We start from the raw sequence: 20,093 nt of genomic DNA, 5'->3' as shown, positions 1-20,093 counted from the left end.
CTCTAGTGGCTTCTTGATCGGTCAGGAGCACCCAAGTTCAAATCTCGTCTCAATAATTACCTAGCTAAGGGGTGACTGGATAGCCCAGTGGATAGAAAACCGGCCCTAGAGTTAGGGGATCTGAATCCAAACTCAGAAATTTAATAATGACTTAGCTGTGTGGCCTCGGACAAGCCACTTAACCCCATTGCCTTGCAAAAAACAACCACTACTACTACTACTACTAATTACCTAGCTGAGCTACCTTGGGTAAATCGCTTAACCCCATGGCCTGGCACAAAACCAAAAAAGCCCCAAATTTCCTAATCCTGTTATCGATTAACCCCCCAGGACCTGATTTTAGCGTCAGCCTCTAACCCTATGCCTAACGGCATTTTCCCAGGCCTCACCTTTCTAGACTTCTCTGCCCCAGTCTTGACTCAGCACCCCTTTTCTCTCTTATTAAATAGGTTTTGTTTACGTGCCTTATTGGAAATTAAAATGTCTGGGGGCGGCTAAGTGGCGCAGTGGATAAAGCACCAGCCCTGGAGTCAGGAGGACCTGGGTTCAAATCCTGTCTCGGACATTTAATAAGGACGTAGCTGTGTGGCCTTGGGCAAGCCGCTTAACCCCCATGTCTAGCCAAAAAAAAAACAACCTAAAAAAAAAAAGAAATTAAAAAGTCTGGCTATTGGGAAAGCGCGGATGGGGGGCTCCCTGGCTGGCCCGGGCCACGCCCCCGAGGCGGGAGCCAGCACGCGGGCTAAGCGGCCCCGGGCCCCGGCTCGCCCTCCACCCTCCGGGTGGCCTGGGCGCCCCCGGGCTCTCCTGGCAGCCCTCAAGCTCGGCAGGGGCGCGGGCGGCCTCTCATTCTGAAGGGCTGAAGCTCGCCCAGCTCCCTGCTGTGTGCCCAGGGTTCCGGGGCTTCCCGGCTCCACCAGGTCCAGCCGCAGGCGGGAGGGCCCTCACGTTTTGGGGCGCAACTTTCCAAGGAGGGGAGACTCACGAAAACAGTGCACCCCGCTGAGCAGGAGGCCCAGACGAGGCGCCGGCCATCCCGCCGGGAGTCGCTTCGGGGCCCGGGCTCGCCTCCGCCGGGCAGCCGCCGCCCGGGGCCGGGCTCCCCGCGGGGCGGGGCCGGGGCGCCTCGTCCCCGACGGAGCGGGCCGGAGGCGGCGTCAGGCAGCGGGCAGGCCCGGGCGGGCGGCGCAGCCGTGGGCCGCCGGCCCTCCGCATCCGGCGGACGTGACCGCGAGCGGGAAGGCCGCGTGACTCGGCCCACGCTTCTCGGGGTCTCCACACGCGGCGCGGTTCCGGGGGCGGGGCGGAAGCTGCGCCGCGGGACTACCACTCCCAGGAGGCGCCGCGCCGCGCCCGGGGCTTTACAATGGCAGCCCGCCTCCGGAGTCCCGGGGACGCGGGAGGGGCCCCGCCGCTTCCGCCCGGCCCGCCCCGCCTCGGAGGAGAGCCGCGAGGGGGCGGGGGCAGGAGGGACTTCAAAGCCCGGCGGGCCCTGCGCGAAGCACGCCTGCGCACTGAGAGGACGGGGGGGCGGTCGGGCCATTTAAATGTGTGTGTGGGTGAAATGGCTGCGCAGGTCGGAGCGGTGCGCGTAGTGCGGGCGGTGGCGGCGCCCGAGGAGCCGGACAAAGGGGGGAAGGAGAAGCCCCGGCCCGGGGCCTCGCCCCGAGGGACGAAGCGGCTGCGCCGGGCGAGCAGCGGGGGGCCCCGGGAGAAGCGGGGGCGGCCCAGCCAGGACCCCCCTCCCGCTCCCCCTTACCGGCGGCGTCGCAGCCGCCAGCAGCCCGGGCCGCCGCCGCCGCCGCCTCCTCCCGCCGCCGCCGCCGCCGCGCCGGGCCCCGCGGAGCCGCTGCTGCTGCCGCCGCCGCCGCCGCCGCCCTCGCTGGCCCCGGCCGGGCCCCCCCTGGCCGCGCCGCTGGCGGCCTCGGCGCTCTTCACCTTCTCGCCGCTGACGGTGAGCGCGGTCGGGCCCAAACACAAGGGCCACAAGGAGCGCGAGCGGCACCGGCACCACCACCACCACGGCGGCGACCCCGGCTGCTCGGGCGTCGCGGGCCCCAAGCACAAGGGCAAGCGGGAGAACGGCGACCAGAGCGGCGGCCTGGCCCCGGCCAAGGCCCCCAAGAGAGGTGAGTCCGGGCGGCCCCTCCCCCTGCCCGGGAGCGGGCCCCGGGCCTGGGCGCCCTCGGGGGGGGGCCCGCGGAGCGCCCGGGCCCCGAGGCCGAGGTGCCGTCCAGCCCGGCCCGCAGCTCCGCCGGGCGCCCACAGGGCCCCCCAGCCCGGGGCCGGCTCGTTGGGGGGCCCCCGCCCCTCCCGGCCTCGCGCGCCCAGCTTCGGGGCCGCGGCTAACGCTTTGTCCCGCCCCCCCCGGGGGGCCCCCGCGGGCCCGGCCTGAAACTTGGCGGGCTCGGCCCCGGGAGCCGCGAGCGCTCCAAAGTTGCCCAAGTGGGCCCCGCCGAGGGGGGCCGGGCGCACCCCGACCGAGCCCCGCTGGGGGAAGGCCCTCGGCGCCCAGCTCCGGGCCGGGCCGGGCGGCGGCCTGCGCCCAGTGTCCTGCCTGGCCCCCGACGGATGCCCAAGAGCTTCCCGGGAGTGCAACAAGATAGTTTGTATCTTTCTTTACTAGACTTTTTCCATCCAGGGGGAAAATATCAGTCTCGAGCAGATACATTGTGTTGGAGCCGAATTATCGTGGACTGGACTAGCGATAGCTTGTCTGAGAACGTGTTGGGTGCCAAAGACAGATTTTTTTCTTAAGCTTTTTTTTCTTTTAAGTTGGTTTCTGTTTTTTTTTTTCCCTGTGTGTACAGAAAGACAGTAGAGTGTAGCGGGCACAGCAACTGAGAGCTGCTAGGATCCAACCTGGCACCTCTGGGCGCCGCTGAAAGCCTTTCCCCAAAACTTAGCGTTGAATGCCTTGCTTTTCACTGCCGAAGCCCTGACCATTGGTCCCCGTCAGTCTCTTTAATTGGTTTCAGGCGGGAAAGGAATGCCTTCAAGGTCATTAGACAGTTTTTAAATTTGCCTAGTGCAACATAAGCTTCTCCAGTGAATCTTCAGATGAGATGTGAAATTCTCCATCTTTTCTGCATCTTCTTTTTTTCCTACAACTGTTATTGCTACCCGACTGTACTACTTTTAAAATATCTCCTTTTATACTTTTCTATTTAGTAATATCCACATCCTAGCAACCAGTAACTAATTGATGATGGTTAGAGGTTATTTCCTTAATGATGTATCTGTCATTACCATCTCCTGATAGTCTTAGGGCAGTATATGAGGCCCAGAATGCTTCTAAGAACAGCCTAGTATCTCTCTCTTTATATATCTATATATCAATGCAGATATAGATATATTTTCTGGATCCATTGCTCTTTGTTTACAAATTTTTGAGAATTTGTAGTTTACTAAATGCCGAATGACATGAATTGAAATCTGGGGGGTTTTGCTGTCAGCAGGAACATAGCTTACCCCAAAGCCATGGGATCAAAATCTTGATAGTATTGTCTTAACGACTTGATAAATGATCATTGTATATTGAAAACCTAATGAAACGATGCTAAACTTTTTGAGAAAGTGGTAATGACACACTAAAAGTTAAGTGTCAACAATAAACATGGAAGTCTTTTTTTTAAAACTGGATTGACTTGACAACCCAACTTTTCAGAAATAACCAACTAAGTAATAAGTAATTCAATCTGTAGGCAGGAGTACTATCTCTTCCTTTTTGCTAGTTAGATTAGTTGGTGGAATTTGATACTGCTTCAAACTCTTGACTTGGAAAGAATTTTTAAGAGAGAAACATAAAAAGACCCCCCCCCCCCATATCGATGTCATTGAATGACAAGAATACTCTTTATACATTCCCTGGTGACTCAGACTTCCTTTCTTACATTTTTCCATCTTTGATGAATTGCCCAGACTATGCAGATATCTCAGAGCCAGAAAAAATAATGGAAAATTCTTCTGATTTGCCTAAGTTTCTGGTAAATTTAAACAAAATCATCTTTTGATCATTTGTGTTTGTGGTAGTGAGTTTGAATTGTGGCTTAGATGAAGAATTAGATGATGATCTGGGGTCAAGCACTGCATCTAAAGCATATTGCAGACTGTGACACAGGAAGTCACCAGATGAGTTCCTGATCTTCCTGTGAGTTTTCCTCATGTGAGAGGTTTCCCCTAGACAAATGCAATCACAGCTGCAATCCTACTCTCTCCCTGGGCTTAGAGAGAACTGAAATATGATGTCCCCCTAACCACCAGAATAGCCTTTTCTTTGCCTTACCTTCCCAAGAAGGTGACTGAACTAGCCTCAGGGTCTGGAACATCTGCACCCTAAGGAGTCTCTATTACCCTCCATGGGTTCAGTTCTCCTTGTGGTAAAGAAATGAATGGATGTTGCCTCAGGACATCCATAAGGACTATCCTTCCAACTTTAGGCTTTTAGGATTTTCTTTCATTGAACTAAATGGTGCCATGAGGCGGTGGATTTGATATTTAAGGCATGTTGTCTTATTTAGTCAACCTACTATGTGCTGACTGCTGGGAATATAAGAACAAAGAATGAAACAATCCCTTCTTAGAAACTACATTCTAACTGGGAGACAAGGACACATACACATACATGTGTATACACACAAATGTGTATTTGTGTATGTAGCATGAATGGAAAGTTTATATATTACAGACACATACATTTTAATACACAAATTGGTTAGCTATACTCAAGAAGGAAGGGCACTGATAGCTGGGATCTGAAAAGGCTTTATACAGAGGATAGTGTCTGAGCTGCTTCATAAAGGAAGAAGGAAAGGATTGTGTGGAAAAGGCAAAGGGAGGGAAAGGAGCACCTTCCGTTAGTGGGGGAGAGCTAGTGTTTTAGATTTCTTTTAATTTTGAAAAATGGTTGCAAAAAATTTTTTTTTAGCTGAGCAAAGTTATATTGTAAAATAAAGCAAATAATCATATCATTCAATTCCAGAAAGATTGGGAATCATTGCCCTGGTGACCTGAAAATAGGGACTAGTTTTCAAAGAATATTTCCTTCACTTTGGGAGGGAGTTTGGGTCATGATGAGAGCTACTTTTTGGGGCTAGACTAGAATTTCTTTCAGAAAATAACAGATCCAAGATTGACTTCAGAGGATGTAACTTCCTCCCTTCTTTGCAGAGAGGTAGGGGTGGTTGTGCCATATTTCATATTTTGTCAGACATGGTATGTGTGGTTTTACTGAACTATCTCATTCCCCTTTCCCCCACACCCTTGCTATAAATGAGGACCTCATCCAGGTAGGAAAGGGGTCAGAGGGATATCTTCAAAAATGAAGGTGATTTTTAAAACAGTTGGTTATCAATGAATAAGAATTTTTTAAAAGAACATAAAGGAAAATGTCTTCTAATTAATATATATAATGACTTTAACATTGAAATATTTTTACTTTGAGAACTTAAGAATGTTAATTATATCTTTTAAATTCTAAGCTGTGATTCATGTGTATAAATAAAAGTATAGGCTGAAATTAGCCTAAATATTGGGTAAAACATTTTTTCATAAAAATGCACAGTTAATAATTGAGTTGAACTGTAGTTAATAAATAGTAAACATTTATTAAGTACCTGCAACTTATCAAACACTGTACTAAGTGCTGAGAACACAAATGCAAAAAACAAACATCCTTGCTCTCAGGGAGCTTACAATCTAATGAGGAAGCAACACAAAAGGAAATTAAAAATTAGTAGTTGTGGCAGGAGGTTGCCAGACTCTGGGGCATGTTGGAAAAGCCCTAAAGTAGTGCAGCCAGGTAAGATACAAGGAGGTAATAGAAGTTTGCCATACTAAAAGATATAAATATTTTATCTTGCACTACTCTAATGCTATAAGATAATCAATTTTATTTTCAAATGTTTGATCATCTTTTATACTTCCTGTTTATCTTGAAATTTGTATAATATTGTACTTGAACATAATCTAGCATGTATTAACTTTTTTTGAATGAACTCATTACTAGTCTGTGAGAGAATTTTATTTAATATGTCATTAATCTATATCCAAGGCATTTCTAACTTGAAGATGTCTAAAGTGATTAAGTCATTTCTATACCTTTGACATGATTCTGCCCCCAAACAATTTCAGGCATTTATAGTAATAATTATAGTAGTCTTGATCTTAAGATATCTTAAAATACAGCCTTTGTTAACATTCCATAACTTGGGCAAGCACAAAACATCACATTCCTCCTGTTTACTTCTCCCCCACTCCTTCCTCCCATCTCCTGTTGATAGCTTAACAAAGCCAGTATTTTTGTATTTGCAAAGTGTTTTACAAATTTTATCTTCACAACATCTTCTATGAGGTAGGTGCTATCGTTATCTCTGTTTTACAGTTGAGGGACCTGACAGACAGACAAATCTCCTGATTCCAGGAGAAATTGCCATTGATCCACTTTATCAACTTTTAAGCGGAAAAGAGTGGTTGCTGGCCTACCTATGCCTTTGGATAGACTGTAGAGAGGGTATTGACCTTAGGTAGATCAGTAATCAAATTGATTGACCTATTGATTTTTTTTTAAATAAGGTATTTGGTGCCACCCTTAATCCATTTCCCTAAGGAAAGCCTTTGTTCTTTTGCCTTTGTCCTTTATCTTACTTTTAGAGGAAAATGTTATTTCTCAATATTTCTAAAAATATTTTTTGTTTGTTTGTTTAGGGTTTTACAAGGCAGTGGGGTTAAGTGGCTTGCCCAAGGCCACACAGCTGGGTAATTATTAAGTGTCTGAGGGCAGATTTGAACTCAGGTACTCCTGACTCCAGGGCCGGTGCTCTATCCACTACGCCACCTAGCCGCCCCTCTAAAAAGATTTTTAAATATATTTCCACATTAAAATAAAATTTTAGATTGCCATTCTGCCTGAAATAAAAGATAGTAACATCTCTTTACTGTAATGCATCATTTGAAACTGATAACCGTTTAGTGACCCCTTCCCCCCAAAATAAGAATAGCTGGAAAGTTTCTGTTTGGAATATAAGTAATGTAGGCAACACGTCACAGATTGTGCACTTTTCTAATTTAGCAAGCGATCAGAAATACTGAAGTTATTGAGATCTTTGATATCATAGTGTGTTAGTTTCCAGTCCAAATGACCTTTCCTTGGGAAAGAGAAGCAGTTATTTTTGTCCTCCACAACAAAAAAACGAAACTAAAAAAATTGGGAATACAAATACAGCCCCACTGAGGATTTGTCATGTTAGGAACACCAGCCCTGAATTGGTAGTAATATACAAAATGTGTTACAATCAAGGCAACTCTCTCTCTGTGTTAATTTCAGCAGCAGATCTAGGTCACAATTCATCTTCTGCATACCAAATAGCTCTGCCTGAAATCTTTTCAGCAAGACGTTTTTCCCTGTGTATATGTCTCCTAATCACTAAAATATTGATACAGTGTTTAAAATTAGTAAGCTAATTTATGTAATCTATGTTCAGAATAACACTAAGCACTTGGTTGCTTGGGAACACTGCCAAAAATCACTTTGGTGTATAGGGCAAAGTTAAACAAATTAATTTCTGTCCTGAAAGAAGCACATCTTATAAATGTGTTTAATTTTGCTTCCTGTACTAAATGTTTAACTTCCCTTCCTAAACTACTAAATATTGTAACTTTCAAAATACTATTGAAGGCTGAATTCATTTTTAGTTATGTAAAATCATTCAATATTATTCAGAAACTTTATAATTTTATTTATTTTTTTTTGCCAGGCAATGGGGTTAAGTAGCTTACCCAAGGTCACACAGCTAGGTAATTATTAAGTGTCTGAGGGCGGATTTCAACTCAGGTACTCCTGACTCCAGGGCCAGTGCTCTATCCACTACACCACCTAGCCACTCCTCAGAAACTCTTAAAGGCAATTGTTAATTGAAAATAGAAGCTAAAAAGGATGAACAGTCTTCAAAATATTTGGTTATACTTTAACCTATTTAATGGGTTTCAGGTTTTTAAAAGGTTTATTATTCTAATCTACTTGTTACATAATTATTGAGTTATAGTAAGGATATCAGGATTGTAATTTATTGCATGTATCTGAATTCCCTTTTCAAATGTTATTTTAAAGTAAACCTCAGATTTAATTTTATATATAGGTACTCAACTAACTCGGTAATTGTCTTGTTGTGAAGTAAGGTATGTGTGGTTCTGTATATGTGTGTGCATGTGTAGATATCTCCATTAAACTTACACATTTTGTGGTTTGTTGTTTTTAAGTCTCATTTGGTATTGATTTTTTTTATAAGATCACCTTTCCAATTTTTGACTAATAAATGATCTATCAAAAGTATTTTACTCAAATAAACTATAGACTAATATCAATGTACTCAATGAATTTTAACCTTTGCCTAAGTTTTATAAACAGATTCCAATTTTTAGAATTCATATTATTAGGTATTTTCTTAATGTTGGGCACATGGGCCATTTTCCCTAGATTATAAAGGTATATTTTTCTTCCTCTTCACATTTGAATACTATTACATTAAGATTATTGTTATATTTCCTAGACTGGGGAAATGGGAAAAAAGGCAAATTAATCTGATCTGAATCAACTTAATAATGGGGTTCTACTTTAGGTGGGGGAAAAATACATTTTTAAAAGTTGGTTTAATGTCATTAAAAGACCTAATAACTGACTTCCTTTTAATTATTATGGCCAGAAACACCAGATGAAAATGGCAAAACCCAGAGGGCTGATGACTTTGTCATGAAGAAAATAAAGAAGAAAAAGAAAAAGAAACATCGAGAAGATATGCGTGGGAGACGCCTTAAAATGTACAACAAAGAAGTGCAGACTGTCTGTGCAGGCCTGACCCGAATTAACAAGGAAATTCTGACCCAAGGACAGGTGAACAACAGGACAGGAGTTAACAAGGAATCCTTCAGGTACCTGAAAGATGAGCAGTTGTGCCGACTGAATTTGGGCATGCAGGAGTACCGCGTCCCTCAGGGTGTCCAGACCCCGTTTATGACTCACCAGGAGCATTCTATTCGTAGCAACTTCTTAAAAACAGGCACTAAATTTAGTAACTTTATTCATGAGGAACACCAGTCCAATGGTGGGGCTCTCGTTCTTCACGCCTACATGGATGAACTCTCATTTTTGTCTCCAATGGAGATGGAGAGATTTTCTGAAGAGTTCCTTACTCTGACATTCAGTGAAAATGAAAAAAATGCAGCTTACTATGCATTAGCAATAGTGCATGGGGCAGCTGCATATCTGCCTGACTTCCTGGACTATTTTGCTTTTAATTTTCCCAACACTCCAGTGAAAATGGAAATTCTGGGCAAGAAAGATATTGAAACAACAACCATTTCAAACTTTCATACTCAGGTAAGGTAAAGGTTATGAATCATTAAGCAGCAATTTATTTACTTTAGGTGTAACCCTCAGATGCCACTGAGCAGCGCCTAGCAATACCTTTACAAAGTTTAATGTCACTGAATACAGTTTAAAATCTCAGGTTTGTTTGTTTCTCTTTCTAAAAAAAATCTTCATTGCTAGAGCAGATTATTCTCCTTGTTTGATGGGGGTGGGAGAGAGTATTTGTTTGAGCTTAATCTAATAAATCTAAACTGGGAATTCTACATGCAAATATATCAGTGCTAGTTGTGGTAGAATCAGATTGAAAGAAATAAATCTGTCCTTCCACAAATCAGGAACATGTTGGTTTATTGTGTAGCAGGTGTGATTGGGTTTGGTAGTTTCAAGGTATTAAACTAGTTAGTTAATACCTTGTACTTCATGATGAAACATGTGAGGGTCTTGGCCTTTTTATTTGCCAGGCTTGAACTGGTCCTTGTCTCATTTCTTCCAGTAACTTGTTGGCAGTCTATCCCAGAAATACACCCCATTTGTGTGACTTGGAAGTGTCACTAGGAAGACCGCCATAGCCTCTGCTCCTTCTGCCTGTAAACACTTGTGATCTAAACTACTTTGAAGCCTTGCTTGGGCAGCTAGGCTTAAGTCAGCAGGGAACCTCTCTCCCCTTCACAACCAGTGGCTTTTAATCAAACTTTTTTTTTTTCCAAACTGATTTTTTATTTTTTAGGACATAATGGGAAATCAGCATTATCTCCCCCCTTTTTAACTCCCTCTCCTAGTTTTTCCTTATAGGAATTACAAATGGTTATGCTATAAATCATGTAAATCCTGCACAAATTGTTATGGAGAAAAATTCCCCCTGTAGGAATTTATTATTATGATTTATATATGACCTGGTTTTTAAGGTTGTTTAACACCTTGCTGCTGATAGTGACCTTGGGGACTTTTTTTTAGGGGTCACCTAGACTGTAGCACATAAGGCTCTCAGCTGCTGGCAATATGATGCTTACAAGCCACTTAGATCTATTTGAAACCTCTTCTAACTTAAATCTTTCCAGTGATTTTTTTTAACTGTCCTTACCTCCAATGAGGGGAGTATCCAGTTTAGATTCATAAGCTTCAGAATTTCTCTAATTGAAGTTCTCTCTGCAGTAGAGAGAGCAGGAGCAGCCAATCTGGAGAGGTCGCAAGATGGGGCGGCCCAAGACGTTGGAACACGATGTGCAATAAAGGGCTTCGTCTTGGATTTTGGCCTTGTTACCACAATCAGGTACCGAAGTGCTGACTTTTGTAGTAGATTTTGGGTTTTATTTTTATTTTTTTTTATTTTTTTTTAGGCGTTTTGCCCTATAAAGGTTAAGGAAGCCAGTTTTTATAAAGTATTGAAGAGACTGGAAACCAGTTCTCCTAGATTAGCCCATCTGCCATAAATCCCTAATTAACAGGAGAAGGTATTGCTGAGAGCATATTTAACATGGTATATAACACTTTTTTTTTTTTAGAAAAATGCAGCAAACTTTCTGTTTGGATGGAGAGGCCAGCAGGTAGCTCTTAAGAAATGCCAGAAGGTTGGAAAAATAAGGGTCCTGGTTTTATAAGGGTGACTTTTACTTCCAGGTTCTTCTGTACTGAACATACTTATATCCAGGCTGACTGCACACAGGCTAAAAATATAAGCAAATGACTTAAATTCCCTGCTGATTTTTGTCCTCCAATTTTTAAAATGGAGCTGAAATTTATATGACTGTACCAACAACTTACCTTGAGTTTAAGAATGATTATTTTTAAAAAGAATAGGTAAGATTATGGCTAGGCTTGATATAGCTCTTATTCATCATGTTCCCCATATGAGAATTTTGGGGACCTTGGAAACTGGCATTTTTGTTCATTTGTAGTAGCTTTGTTAATTTAATATTGAGAATGTTCAGTTTTCAGGAGTGTTTCGGTTAGAGATAAACGAATGACTGGGACCTAGGAAGTTGTATTCAGATTTGGACATGGAAGATACTTGGGTGTGGTAAGAATGGAATAGTTGCAAACCCATTTTAGGAGCCAAGACTAGTGGTTTTTCTAACATACTCTAATAGTCATTAGAATTAAAATATTTTAAAAGTAAATCTTTAATAAATACTTCTCATTTATTCTCAGTTTCAAACTACTCTATTGATATACATATAGTTTATATGTGTAAACATCTCCTTAAAAGAAAGGAGATATTTCAGTATCATCTGGGAATATGTTGATCATCTGTTGTCCTTGGATTCTTTTCATGTTTCATTTGTGGGGAAAATAGTCTTTATATAAGAGCAGTTCTTTTGGAGTGTTGGACCTAGAGGTTTCTGAGTCTGAATTCTTATCTGTCCTCAGAATTTTTTTTTATTAGTTTGTTGCTTACACATTAGAGCCAGTGTTCTGTGGTTGCTATCGCTACATCTGGACTTGGTTATCAATAGATAACTTTGATCTTGCTACACAAATGACATGTTTTTTTCTGGTCCTATATGCCTCTGATGGCAGCTCATATGTTATTTTCCTTCATGGGAATGTGAGCTCTTTCAGAGTAGGGACTGTCTTTTCAGTTTGTTTCCCTAGCACTCAGGACATAGTAGATGCCTAATTAATGCTTTCCTATTCTACTTCTGCAGTTTACTTTTACTTATCACACCCTTTGGGTCACCTGCAAATTTTGAAGCATAATTTATTTTGTTTTGTTTTCTGTAGGTGATAAATAGATGAATGAAGGATTCATTCAATTTTTTTCAATATTTGGAAATTCTGAGTAATCCTTTTTTTGTGTTTCCTTTATCATGACATTCAAGTTTTTTGATTTTATTTTTCTTCAGTTGTCCTTTATCATTGTGCGTCCTATTTTTGAAGTCAGTGGCCTTTGGTTTGGATAGAGAGCATGTATTCTTTTAATGTTGACTTTTGTTTCTATTTTGCAGACCTTTCTCCACTGTAGTATTTTTGTATTCTAAATTTATTAATCTTATTGTTGTCTTTGGAGAAAGGCTGCCATTCTGTTTTCCCCCTAATCTGCTAAATGAGTTTTATTTTTGCTTTAAGAACTAAACATTCTGACCAAAAACAACTGAAAAACAAAATTCTTTCTTTTCCTTAATTTTCTTTTTTTTTTTAATGAATTTCTTGTTTGAATCATGCTAGGATTTCTGGTTCCATGCTTTCTTGAGATTCCACTGTAAAAACTTTGCTTTTTTGTTCTAATATTTATTAGAATGAGCTTTGTAACAACTCTGAGAATTTAGTATTCATTTTTCCTTCTAGTTTCAAGATCACCTGTTGATTTTTCTGCTTGTGCAGTTTTTGTTTTTGTTATTTTAGTTTTTTGACTGGGCAGAATCTTTGACTGGGCAGAATCAATGTCTTCCTTGTGTCTTAGGGATAGAAAGTAAGTGGGGGTGTGTTGGCAAAGTCTCTGTAGCAAGAGGAAATCACATTGTGGACCCAAGCAGAAGCACTTTGTTTAGTTTGAGCATCTCTGCCTGAATGTGACTGGGAGGGGTGCTGAATAGATGCTTTGGATTATTAGCATTCATTGTATTTAGCTGTAATTGTTCTATATCTACACCATAACTCTTGTAGTTTTTTTAGAGTTAAGTAACTGAGGAAAATGTCTGATCTACCATGTTACTGGTTAGGTGACACAGAACTCTCTAGTAAACTGCAAATTTGATTATATTAAGACTATCATTTTCAGCACTAGGGCATAATGGAAAAACCAGAGAAATAGACAGACTGTAGGAACCTCATTTTATAATCCCTAAAACTCAGTTGACATTTTAGGAAATTTTAAGAAAACAAATGACAACTAAGTTAAAAATTTATAAGAGCAAGGTTACATTTGACACAGCAGGTAAACATTTCATTTCTTATTTTATTTCTCCCTCTAGCCTCTCCCAGAAAGTCCTTCCACACCTACAGCTGAATTAGCCTTACTCTGCCACAAGTTGCGCAGATAGGGTCATGAACCACTGTTTCAGAGCTTACTACATTCATTCAACAAAGTGGATAATCCCTAATCTAAAGCAGTATCTTCACTATTTAATGGTTTATATATGGTTAGTATTGGAGGGTTAGGGGAGATGTGGTATATGTGATATGGAGAAGATAAAAATAATTGAAAGTATTGAACAAGTGCAGCCCAGTTTGTTTTCCTATTAAATCCTGAAGTCATTGAATCGTGCTTAGCCAAGATGGTACTGATCCATTCCACTCAGTGGGCTGGCTGCCTGTCCAATTGCCTGCTAGCTTTTGGATCATAGACTTTTCATTCTACTTAATTTCTCTGGTGTGGATTATGAGAGTAATCTATTGAGTGACCAAATCTACACTTTTAGGATTTGCTACAATTGGTATAATTCATCAACTAAAGGGAGTATCTGCAATCTCACAATCTTAGTACATCACACTCCAATTATAACATAGAATGCATTCCAGGACAATGACAAACACCTTTTATAAGTAAGACTTCCTTACTTAATATTATGAGAATTTCTATGTGCAGATTGTCTCTAAGACCACAACTGTCAAATTACCATATGTGCTGTGTGTGTGGGAGTAAGGTTTGAGTCTTAAAGTAAGGTCTTTAATTTTACTGACTTTTTTTTTTTGATAATCTGCTTATTATGGTTTTGTATTGACTATAGCTCTGCATCTGTTTTCTATAAAGAAGAGATCTTTATCTTTTCTCATTTTCATGAAGTATGACTTTGTGTAAAAAGGACCAGTTACATAAAACTTATTTAGGTGATACTGAAGGTTAGTTTAGCATTTACCAATGACTTTGTCAGATTTTTTTGAGTAAGGCATTAGAATCACCCTGGCATTAGAATCACCCTATCATTCTTTTGCAGTTTTTCACTTTCTAAAAGTCTTTAGATCTGATCCTGAATGTCTTTAAAATTTTTAAAACTACCTCTTATGTGAGAAAGTACTTCTCTGTGTTTTTGTATAAGTGAAGGATTATGGATGTGCAACTCTTCATATGATAGATTTTTTTGATATGTACTTTAGTTTTGTGGATATATTTTATTATAAGAGATGACTTTGAGGGAGAAATAAAATAAGAAATAGAATGCTTTACCTGCTGTGTCAAATGTAACCTTGCTCTTATAAATGCTTAACTTAATTGCCATTTTCCTTTTAGTTTATGGAATAAAACAATCATTTTTTTAGAAAGATTTTATTTATTTTGAGTTTTAAAATTTTTCCCTCATTTTTGCTTCCCTCCCCCTATCCCCCACAGAAGACAGTCTGTTAGTTTTTACATTGTTTCCATGGTGTACATTGATCTCAGTTGACTGTGGTGAGAGAGAAATCATATTTTTAAGGAAGAAAAATAAAGTATAAGAGATAGCAAAATTACATAACAAGATAACTTTTTTTTTTTCTAAATTGAAGGTAATAGTCTTTGGTCTTTGTTCAAACTTCACAATTCTTTCTCTGGATATAGATGCTATTTTTCATCATAGATAGCCTAAAATTGTCCCTGGTTATTGCACTGATGGAATGAGCAAGTCCATCAAGGTTGATTATCACCCTCATATTGCTTTTAGGGTATACAATGTTTTTCTGGTTCTGCTCATCTTAGTCAGCATTAGTTCATGCAAATCCCTCCAGGCTTCCCTGAATTCCCATCCCTCCTGGTTTCTAATAGAACAACAGTGATCCATGGCATACATATACCACAGTTTGCTAAGCCATCCCCTAATTGAAGGACATTCACTTAGTTTCCAATTCTTTGTCACCACAAACAGGACTGCTATGAATATTTTTGTACAAGTGATGTTTTTACCCTTTTTCATGATCTCTTCAGGGTATAGACCCAGTAGTGGTATTGCTGGATCAAAGGGTATGCACATTTTTGTTGCCCTTTGGGCATAATTCCAAATTGTTCTCCAGAAACAGTTCCACCAACAAAAAAGCAATCATTTTCAACATAGGACAGTAAAAAAGATGATTGTACATGAAATTACAAATCTATTACATACAACTTGATATTTTTAATAGAACAGAAGTATCATTTTTAATATTCTACTTTCTTTCATTCTCATAGTTCTTATTTTATTTTTCCGGTTACATGCAAAGATAGTTTTCAACATTCATCCTTTTGAAAGCTTTTGAGTTCCACGTTTTTCTACCACTTTCACTTCCCATGGCAGCAAACTATCTTAACTTGTACATGTACAATCATTTTTAACATTTCCATATTAGTCATGTTGTGAAAGAGGAATTAGGACTAAGGACTAAAGGGGAAATAAACCATGAGAGAAAGAAACATCAACAGTTTTAAAAAAGGAACACAGAATGTTTTGCTCTGCATTCAGACACCATAGTTTTTTCCTCTAGATGTGGATGACATTTTTTATAATAGATCTCTCAGGATTGTCCTTATCACTGAACTGCTGAGAAGAGCTGAAACTGTAATAATCGATGTTCTCAGGATATTGCTGTTAGTATGTAAAATGTTCTCCTGGTTCTGCTCACTTCACTCAGCATTACGTCATGCATTTTTGAAGTTAGCTTTGCTTGATTTCTTACAGAACAGTAGTACTCCATAATATTCTTGTACCTTAACCAATTCAGCCATTCCTTGATTTTCCAATTCTTAGCTGCTAAAAAAAAGAGCTGCATGAATATTTTTGTACATGTGGATCTATCCCTGATCTCTTTGGGATACTTAGGTAGGATATTTGCTGGATCAAATGGTCTGCACAGTTTTATTGCACCTTTGGCATTGTTCCATATTGTGCTGCAGAAAAGTTGGAACAAAGGCGGCTAGGTGGAGTAGTGGATAAAGCACTGGCCCTGGAGTCAGGAGTACCTGGGTTCAAATCCAGTCTCAAACACTTAATAATTACCTAGCTGTGTGGCCTTGGCCGTGGCCACTTAACCCCATTGCCTTGCAAAAAAAAAAAGAAAAGAAAAGTTGGAACAGTTCACTGCACCAACAGCTAGTGACTGAATTTTTCCAATTTTCCTCCATTTGTCATTTTCCTTTTTTGTTTTGTTAGCCAATCAAGGTATGAGGTGGCACCTCAGAGTTGTTTTAATTTGCATTTCTCTTATCACTAATGATTTGGAGCACTTTTTCATGACTATAAATAGCTTTAATTTTTTCATCTGAAAACTGCCTGTTCATATCTTTTGACCATTTATCAATTGGAGATTGACTTATTATTCTTACAAATTTGACTGTTTTGTATATATTTTAGAAATGAGCTTTTCTTAGATACCATTTTCACTTCAAACACATTTGATTAAGGTGATAAAGTTGAAAAGTGATAATTTCACTGTCACTAATAGGAATAGACCATTGAACTTCTAGTAGATCTCTTCTATTTTTCTAGCAGATTTCTTTTATTTTTCCAGTTTTGTGTATAACTGCTTAGAGATGACCTGTTTAGTTGAGTCTTAGGACAAACTTTCTGTTGATGTGTTTTTTTCTTCGCTGACCACCAGGTTTGGTATTTTTGTAAGTTATGATAACCTTTTAACCTTTATTTACCCTCATCTGTAATGTCTTGCAACTGAGCTGTATTCTTTGTAGTCTTTGACTACCCAATTTGATTAGGAGATAAAGTATTTTTTGCTGTAAATGATTTTGACTCTCTTTATTGTGGTAATTTTGTCTATATACTGTTTGTAGGTGCTCTCTATATTTCATCAATGTAGGGGAGTGTTTTTCAATTTTTTATTGTGTATGCTTTTTGGTAATTTTTTTATTTTAAAATAAATGTATATATTGTTACAGCTACACAAAAGACAAAGATGAAATTAGCAATATTCATTTTTTGAATTAAAAATTTTGTTTTAGCAGTTCAAGAATCTTTGCACTTAAGCATTGTGATTGAATTTGCTTTGTCATTTAGAAAAATCCCTTTGTGTGATCTTATAAACAATTAGTTTGATCCAGGCAGCTAGGTGGCTCATTAGAGCATCAGCTCTGGAGTCAGGAGGACTTGAAGTTTAAATCCAGCCTCAGACATTTAACAATTACTCAGCTTTGTGACCTTGGGCAAGTCACTTTTAAAATTTAATCTACGTGAGCAGAACCAGAAAAACACTGTACACCCTAACAGCAACATGGGAGTGATGTTCAACCTTGAAGGACTTTGCTCATTCCATCAGTGCAACAATTGGGAACAATTTTGGGCTGTCTGCAAAGGAGAGAACCATGTGTATCCAGATAAGGAGCTGTGGAGTTTGAACAAAGTACAAGGACTATTCCCTTTAATTTAGAAAAAAAAAAAGCAGATATCTTATTGTCTGATCTGGTTACCTCTGAGAATTCTGTTCTCTTTAAGGATATGATTTCTCTCTCATCACACCCAATTTGGATCAAGGTACAACATGGAAACAAAGTAAAGACTGACAGAGTGCTATCTGTGGGGTGGGGGTGGGGAAGCAAGATTGGGGGAAAATTGTAAAACTCAAATAATATCTTTAATTAAAATAAATTTAAAATTAATCTATGTAGCTAGTTAAACAGTGACTTAACTTTTTAGATAAACAACATCAAGGGACAAATGACAATCAAATAATCTTATAAAAATGAGCAAACATGAGAAATTTTTAGCAATGTCCTGTTTATATAGTTATTTTACTAAACAGTGCAAACATCCCTAAATGTTTTCACTTTAATCTTTTTCTCTTTATGCAATTCTGCTTAATAGATGTTCCTATGCCTTAATTTTCTATTGCTGTTTAGATAGTTTAGTTTTGTTTTTATATGAATGTGAAGGATAAGAAAGCTAATTTGGTTGGACTGTCCTGTATAATTCAGGTCAGGTTCAGAAGAATTTTTTTTTATTTATTTGTTTGTTTTTTACATTTTTGCAAGGCAAATGGGGTTAAGTGGCTTGCCCAAGGCCCACACAGCTAGGTAATTATTAAATGTCTGAGACTGGATTTGAACCCAGGTACTCCTGACTCCAGGGCTGGTGCTTTATCCACTATAACACCTAGCCTCCCCACCCTGAAGAATTTTAAATGAAAAAGGGAAGTGTTTGTTTGATTCTAGAATCTGTAGGGAATCACTGAGTATGGGAAAGTGCTGTGGCTATGGAGGATGGATTGTAGTGGAAGAAGAGACTACATAAGAGCCTGGTAGAACAGTCTAGGCAAGACCTGACGAGGTCCTTGAAATCATGTGGCTTTAGCAGGAGGAAAAAGGGGGGGTAGATACAAGAGATGGAGTGGGAGGAACTGCAGGCTTGGCATATAATAGAACATGTGAGGTGAAGGAGAGGAAGGGTTGAGGTTGGGAATGTATTGGTGATGCTCTCATTAGACATAAGGAATTTAGAAAGGAGAGGAAAGGCCTGGTGGAGCCTGCCAGGGCCATCAATGGTCAAGGGCACAGGGTGATTTGCTGGTGACACAACTATGGGTGCAAGGTGGTTCTAAGGATCAGTTGGGAGCTTGACAGATGACAGGAGAGAAGTGGGCTGAGTTGTATTTGGTGAAGGGTATGTGTGGTTGTATAGGAGACTAACTTCGCACTTAGCTTTTTGCAAGGAGTATAGAATGATTTGTCCTCTCTCTCTGGTTGATTAGAGGTTCCATAGGGCTAGCATATCAGTAAGGAAACTCCTTCTACCAATGTAGATTGTCAACAGTTCTGCTACTTGGAGGACTAGAGAGCTGCTTGGAGCATTGAGAAGTGTGCCTTGTCCTCTGGGGCTATTGCCTACTTTTTTATGAATTGATTGACCATCTCTTTTGCCATTACGCTCTATGGCTTCTGTGTGTAGTTCTATGGATGTATACATCAATTATGATACCAATACACTATTCCCTGCTTTTTTATGGTTATGTCAAATGTGTACTTTAAAATAACCTTTTGAGGGGATCTTTTTTTTTTTTTTTGCTTTGGATTATTGCATAAAAGACCTTTTATATTCCAATAAAGGCTTCTTGGCCTTTATTGCATTAAAATATTCCATTACATTAATGTGCTGTAGTATATTTAGCTATTTCCCTCTTGCTGTACATTTAGGGTGCTTGTTAACATTTTAAAAATTACATATAATGGTGCTATGAAAATCTTTTAGCAGAACTTAAAACACTTTCAAGATAGATTTTTCAACAATAGAATCATTGGATCAACAAAAAAATTGTTTTAGTAATTTGTACTTTGTACTGTTATTGAGCTTTTTTTTGCTTTTTGTCATTTTTTTTTCAATTTAGATGAGCTAGTATCATGCATTTTGGGGAGTTATATCTGTTATTACTGAGCCAGTAAGCATTCATTAAGCTGTTGTTATGTGTCAGGCATTGTGCTGAGCACTGAGGGGCTATGAAGAAAGACTGACCCTTCCCTCAGGGGGCTTCTGTTCTCTTGGGGAAGACAACATTCAAACAAAGGACAAGGTTAGAGACCAAGCCCTGACCTCAGAGGATTGGGGGGAAGGAGGCAGAGGTGGCAATGAGAGGCAGGCTCCTTCTCTAGGAAGGAGAAGGGTTTTTTCTTTTTAAAAAAAATTTATTTTATTTTTTTCATCCATATGCATATGTATATTTTAAAATTACAAAATTTCCTTCCACTCTTCCTTCCTAACCCCCTCCCCTTAGCAGCGAACAGTCAGGTTAGCATTATACATACATATTTTTGAGAAACATGCTTACAGATTAGTCATTTTCAATATGAGGAATTAGGATTAAGGGAAAGAGATACATAAAAGATCATTTTTATAAAGTGTTCATC

At 40.1% G+C, this 20,093-nt stretch overlaps 1 protein-coding gene and 1 long non-coding RNA gene across 2 annotated transcripts in view; one reads left to right on the top strand and one right to left on the bottom strand.

Annotated features, from left to right (window-relative positions):
- Positions 1 to 1,143, bottom strand: part of LOC141488424 (uncharacterized) — a 39,412-nt gene extending 38,269 nt beyond the window's left edge. Inside the window, exon 1 of the long non-coding RNA XR_012468673.1 lies at positions 986 to 1,143. This is a non-coding gene — a long non-coding RNA (uncharacterized LOC141488424). The remainder of the gene's footprint in view (positions 1 to 985) is intronic.
- A 208-nt stretch (positions 1,144 to 1,351) lies between these two features.
- Positions 1,352 to 20,093, top strand: part of RSBN1 (round spermatid basic protein 1) — a 58,447-nt gene continuing 39,705 nt past the window's right edge. The window contains exons 1-2 of the mRNA XM_074188472.1: positions 1,352 to 2,129; positions 8,700 to 9,373. Coding sequence (XP_074044573.1) covers positions 1,367 to 2,129; positions 8,700 to 9,373 — 1,437 coding nt within the window. The 5' untranslated portion in view covers positions 1,352 to 1,366. The remainder of the gene's footprint in view (positions 2,130 to 8,699; positions 9,374 to 20,093) is intronic.

The sequence above is a fragment of the Macrotis lagotis genome, chromosome 5 (genome assembly GCF_037893015.1).
Source record: "Macrotis lagotis isolate mMagLag1 chromosome 5, bilby.v1.9.chrom.fasta, whole genome shotgun sequence".
NCBI classification, from domain to species: domain Eukaryota; kingdom Metazoa; phylum Chordata; class Mammalia; order Peramelemorphia; family Peramelidae; genus Macrotis; species Macrotis lagotis.
The sequence above is the reverse complement of the archived record's forward strand: the minus strand, read 5'-3'. Positions and strand labels throughout refer to the sequence as shown.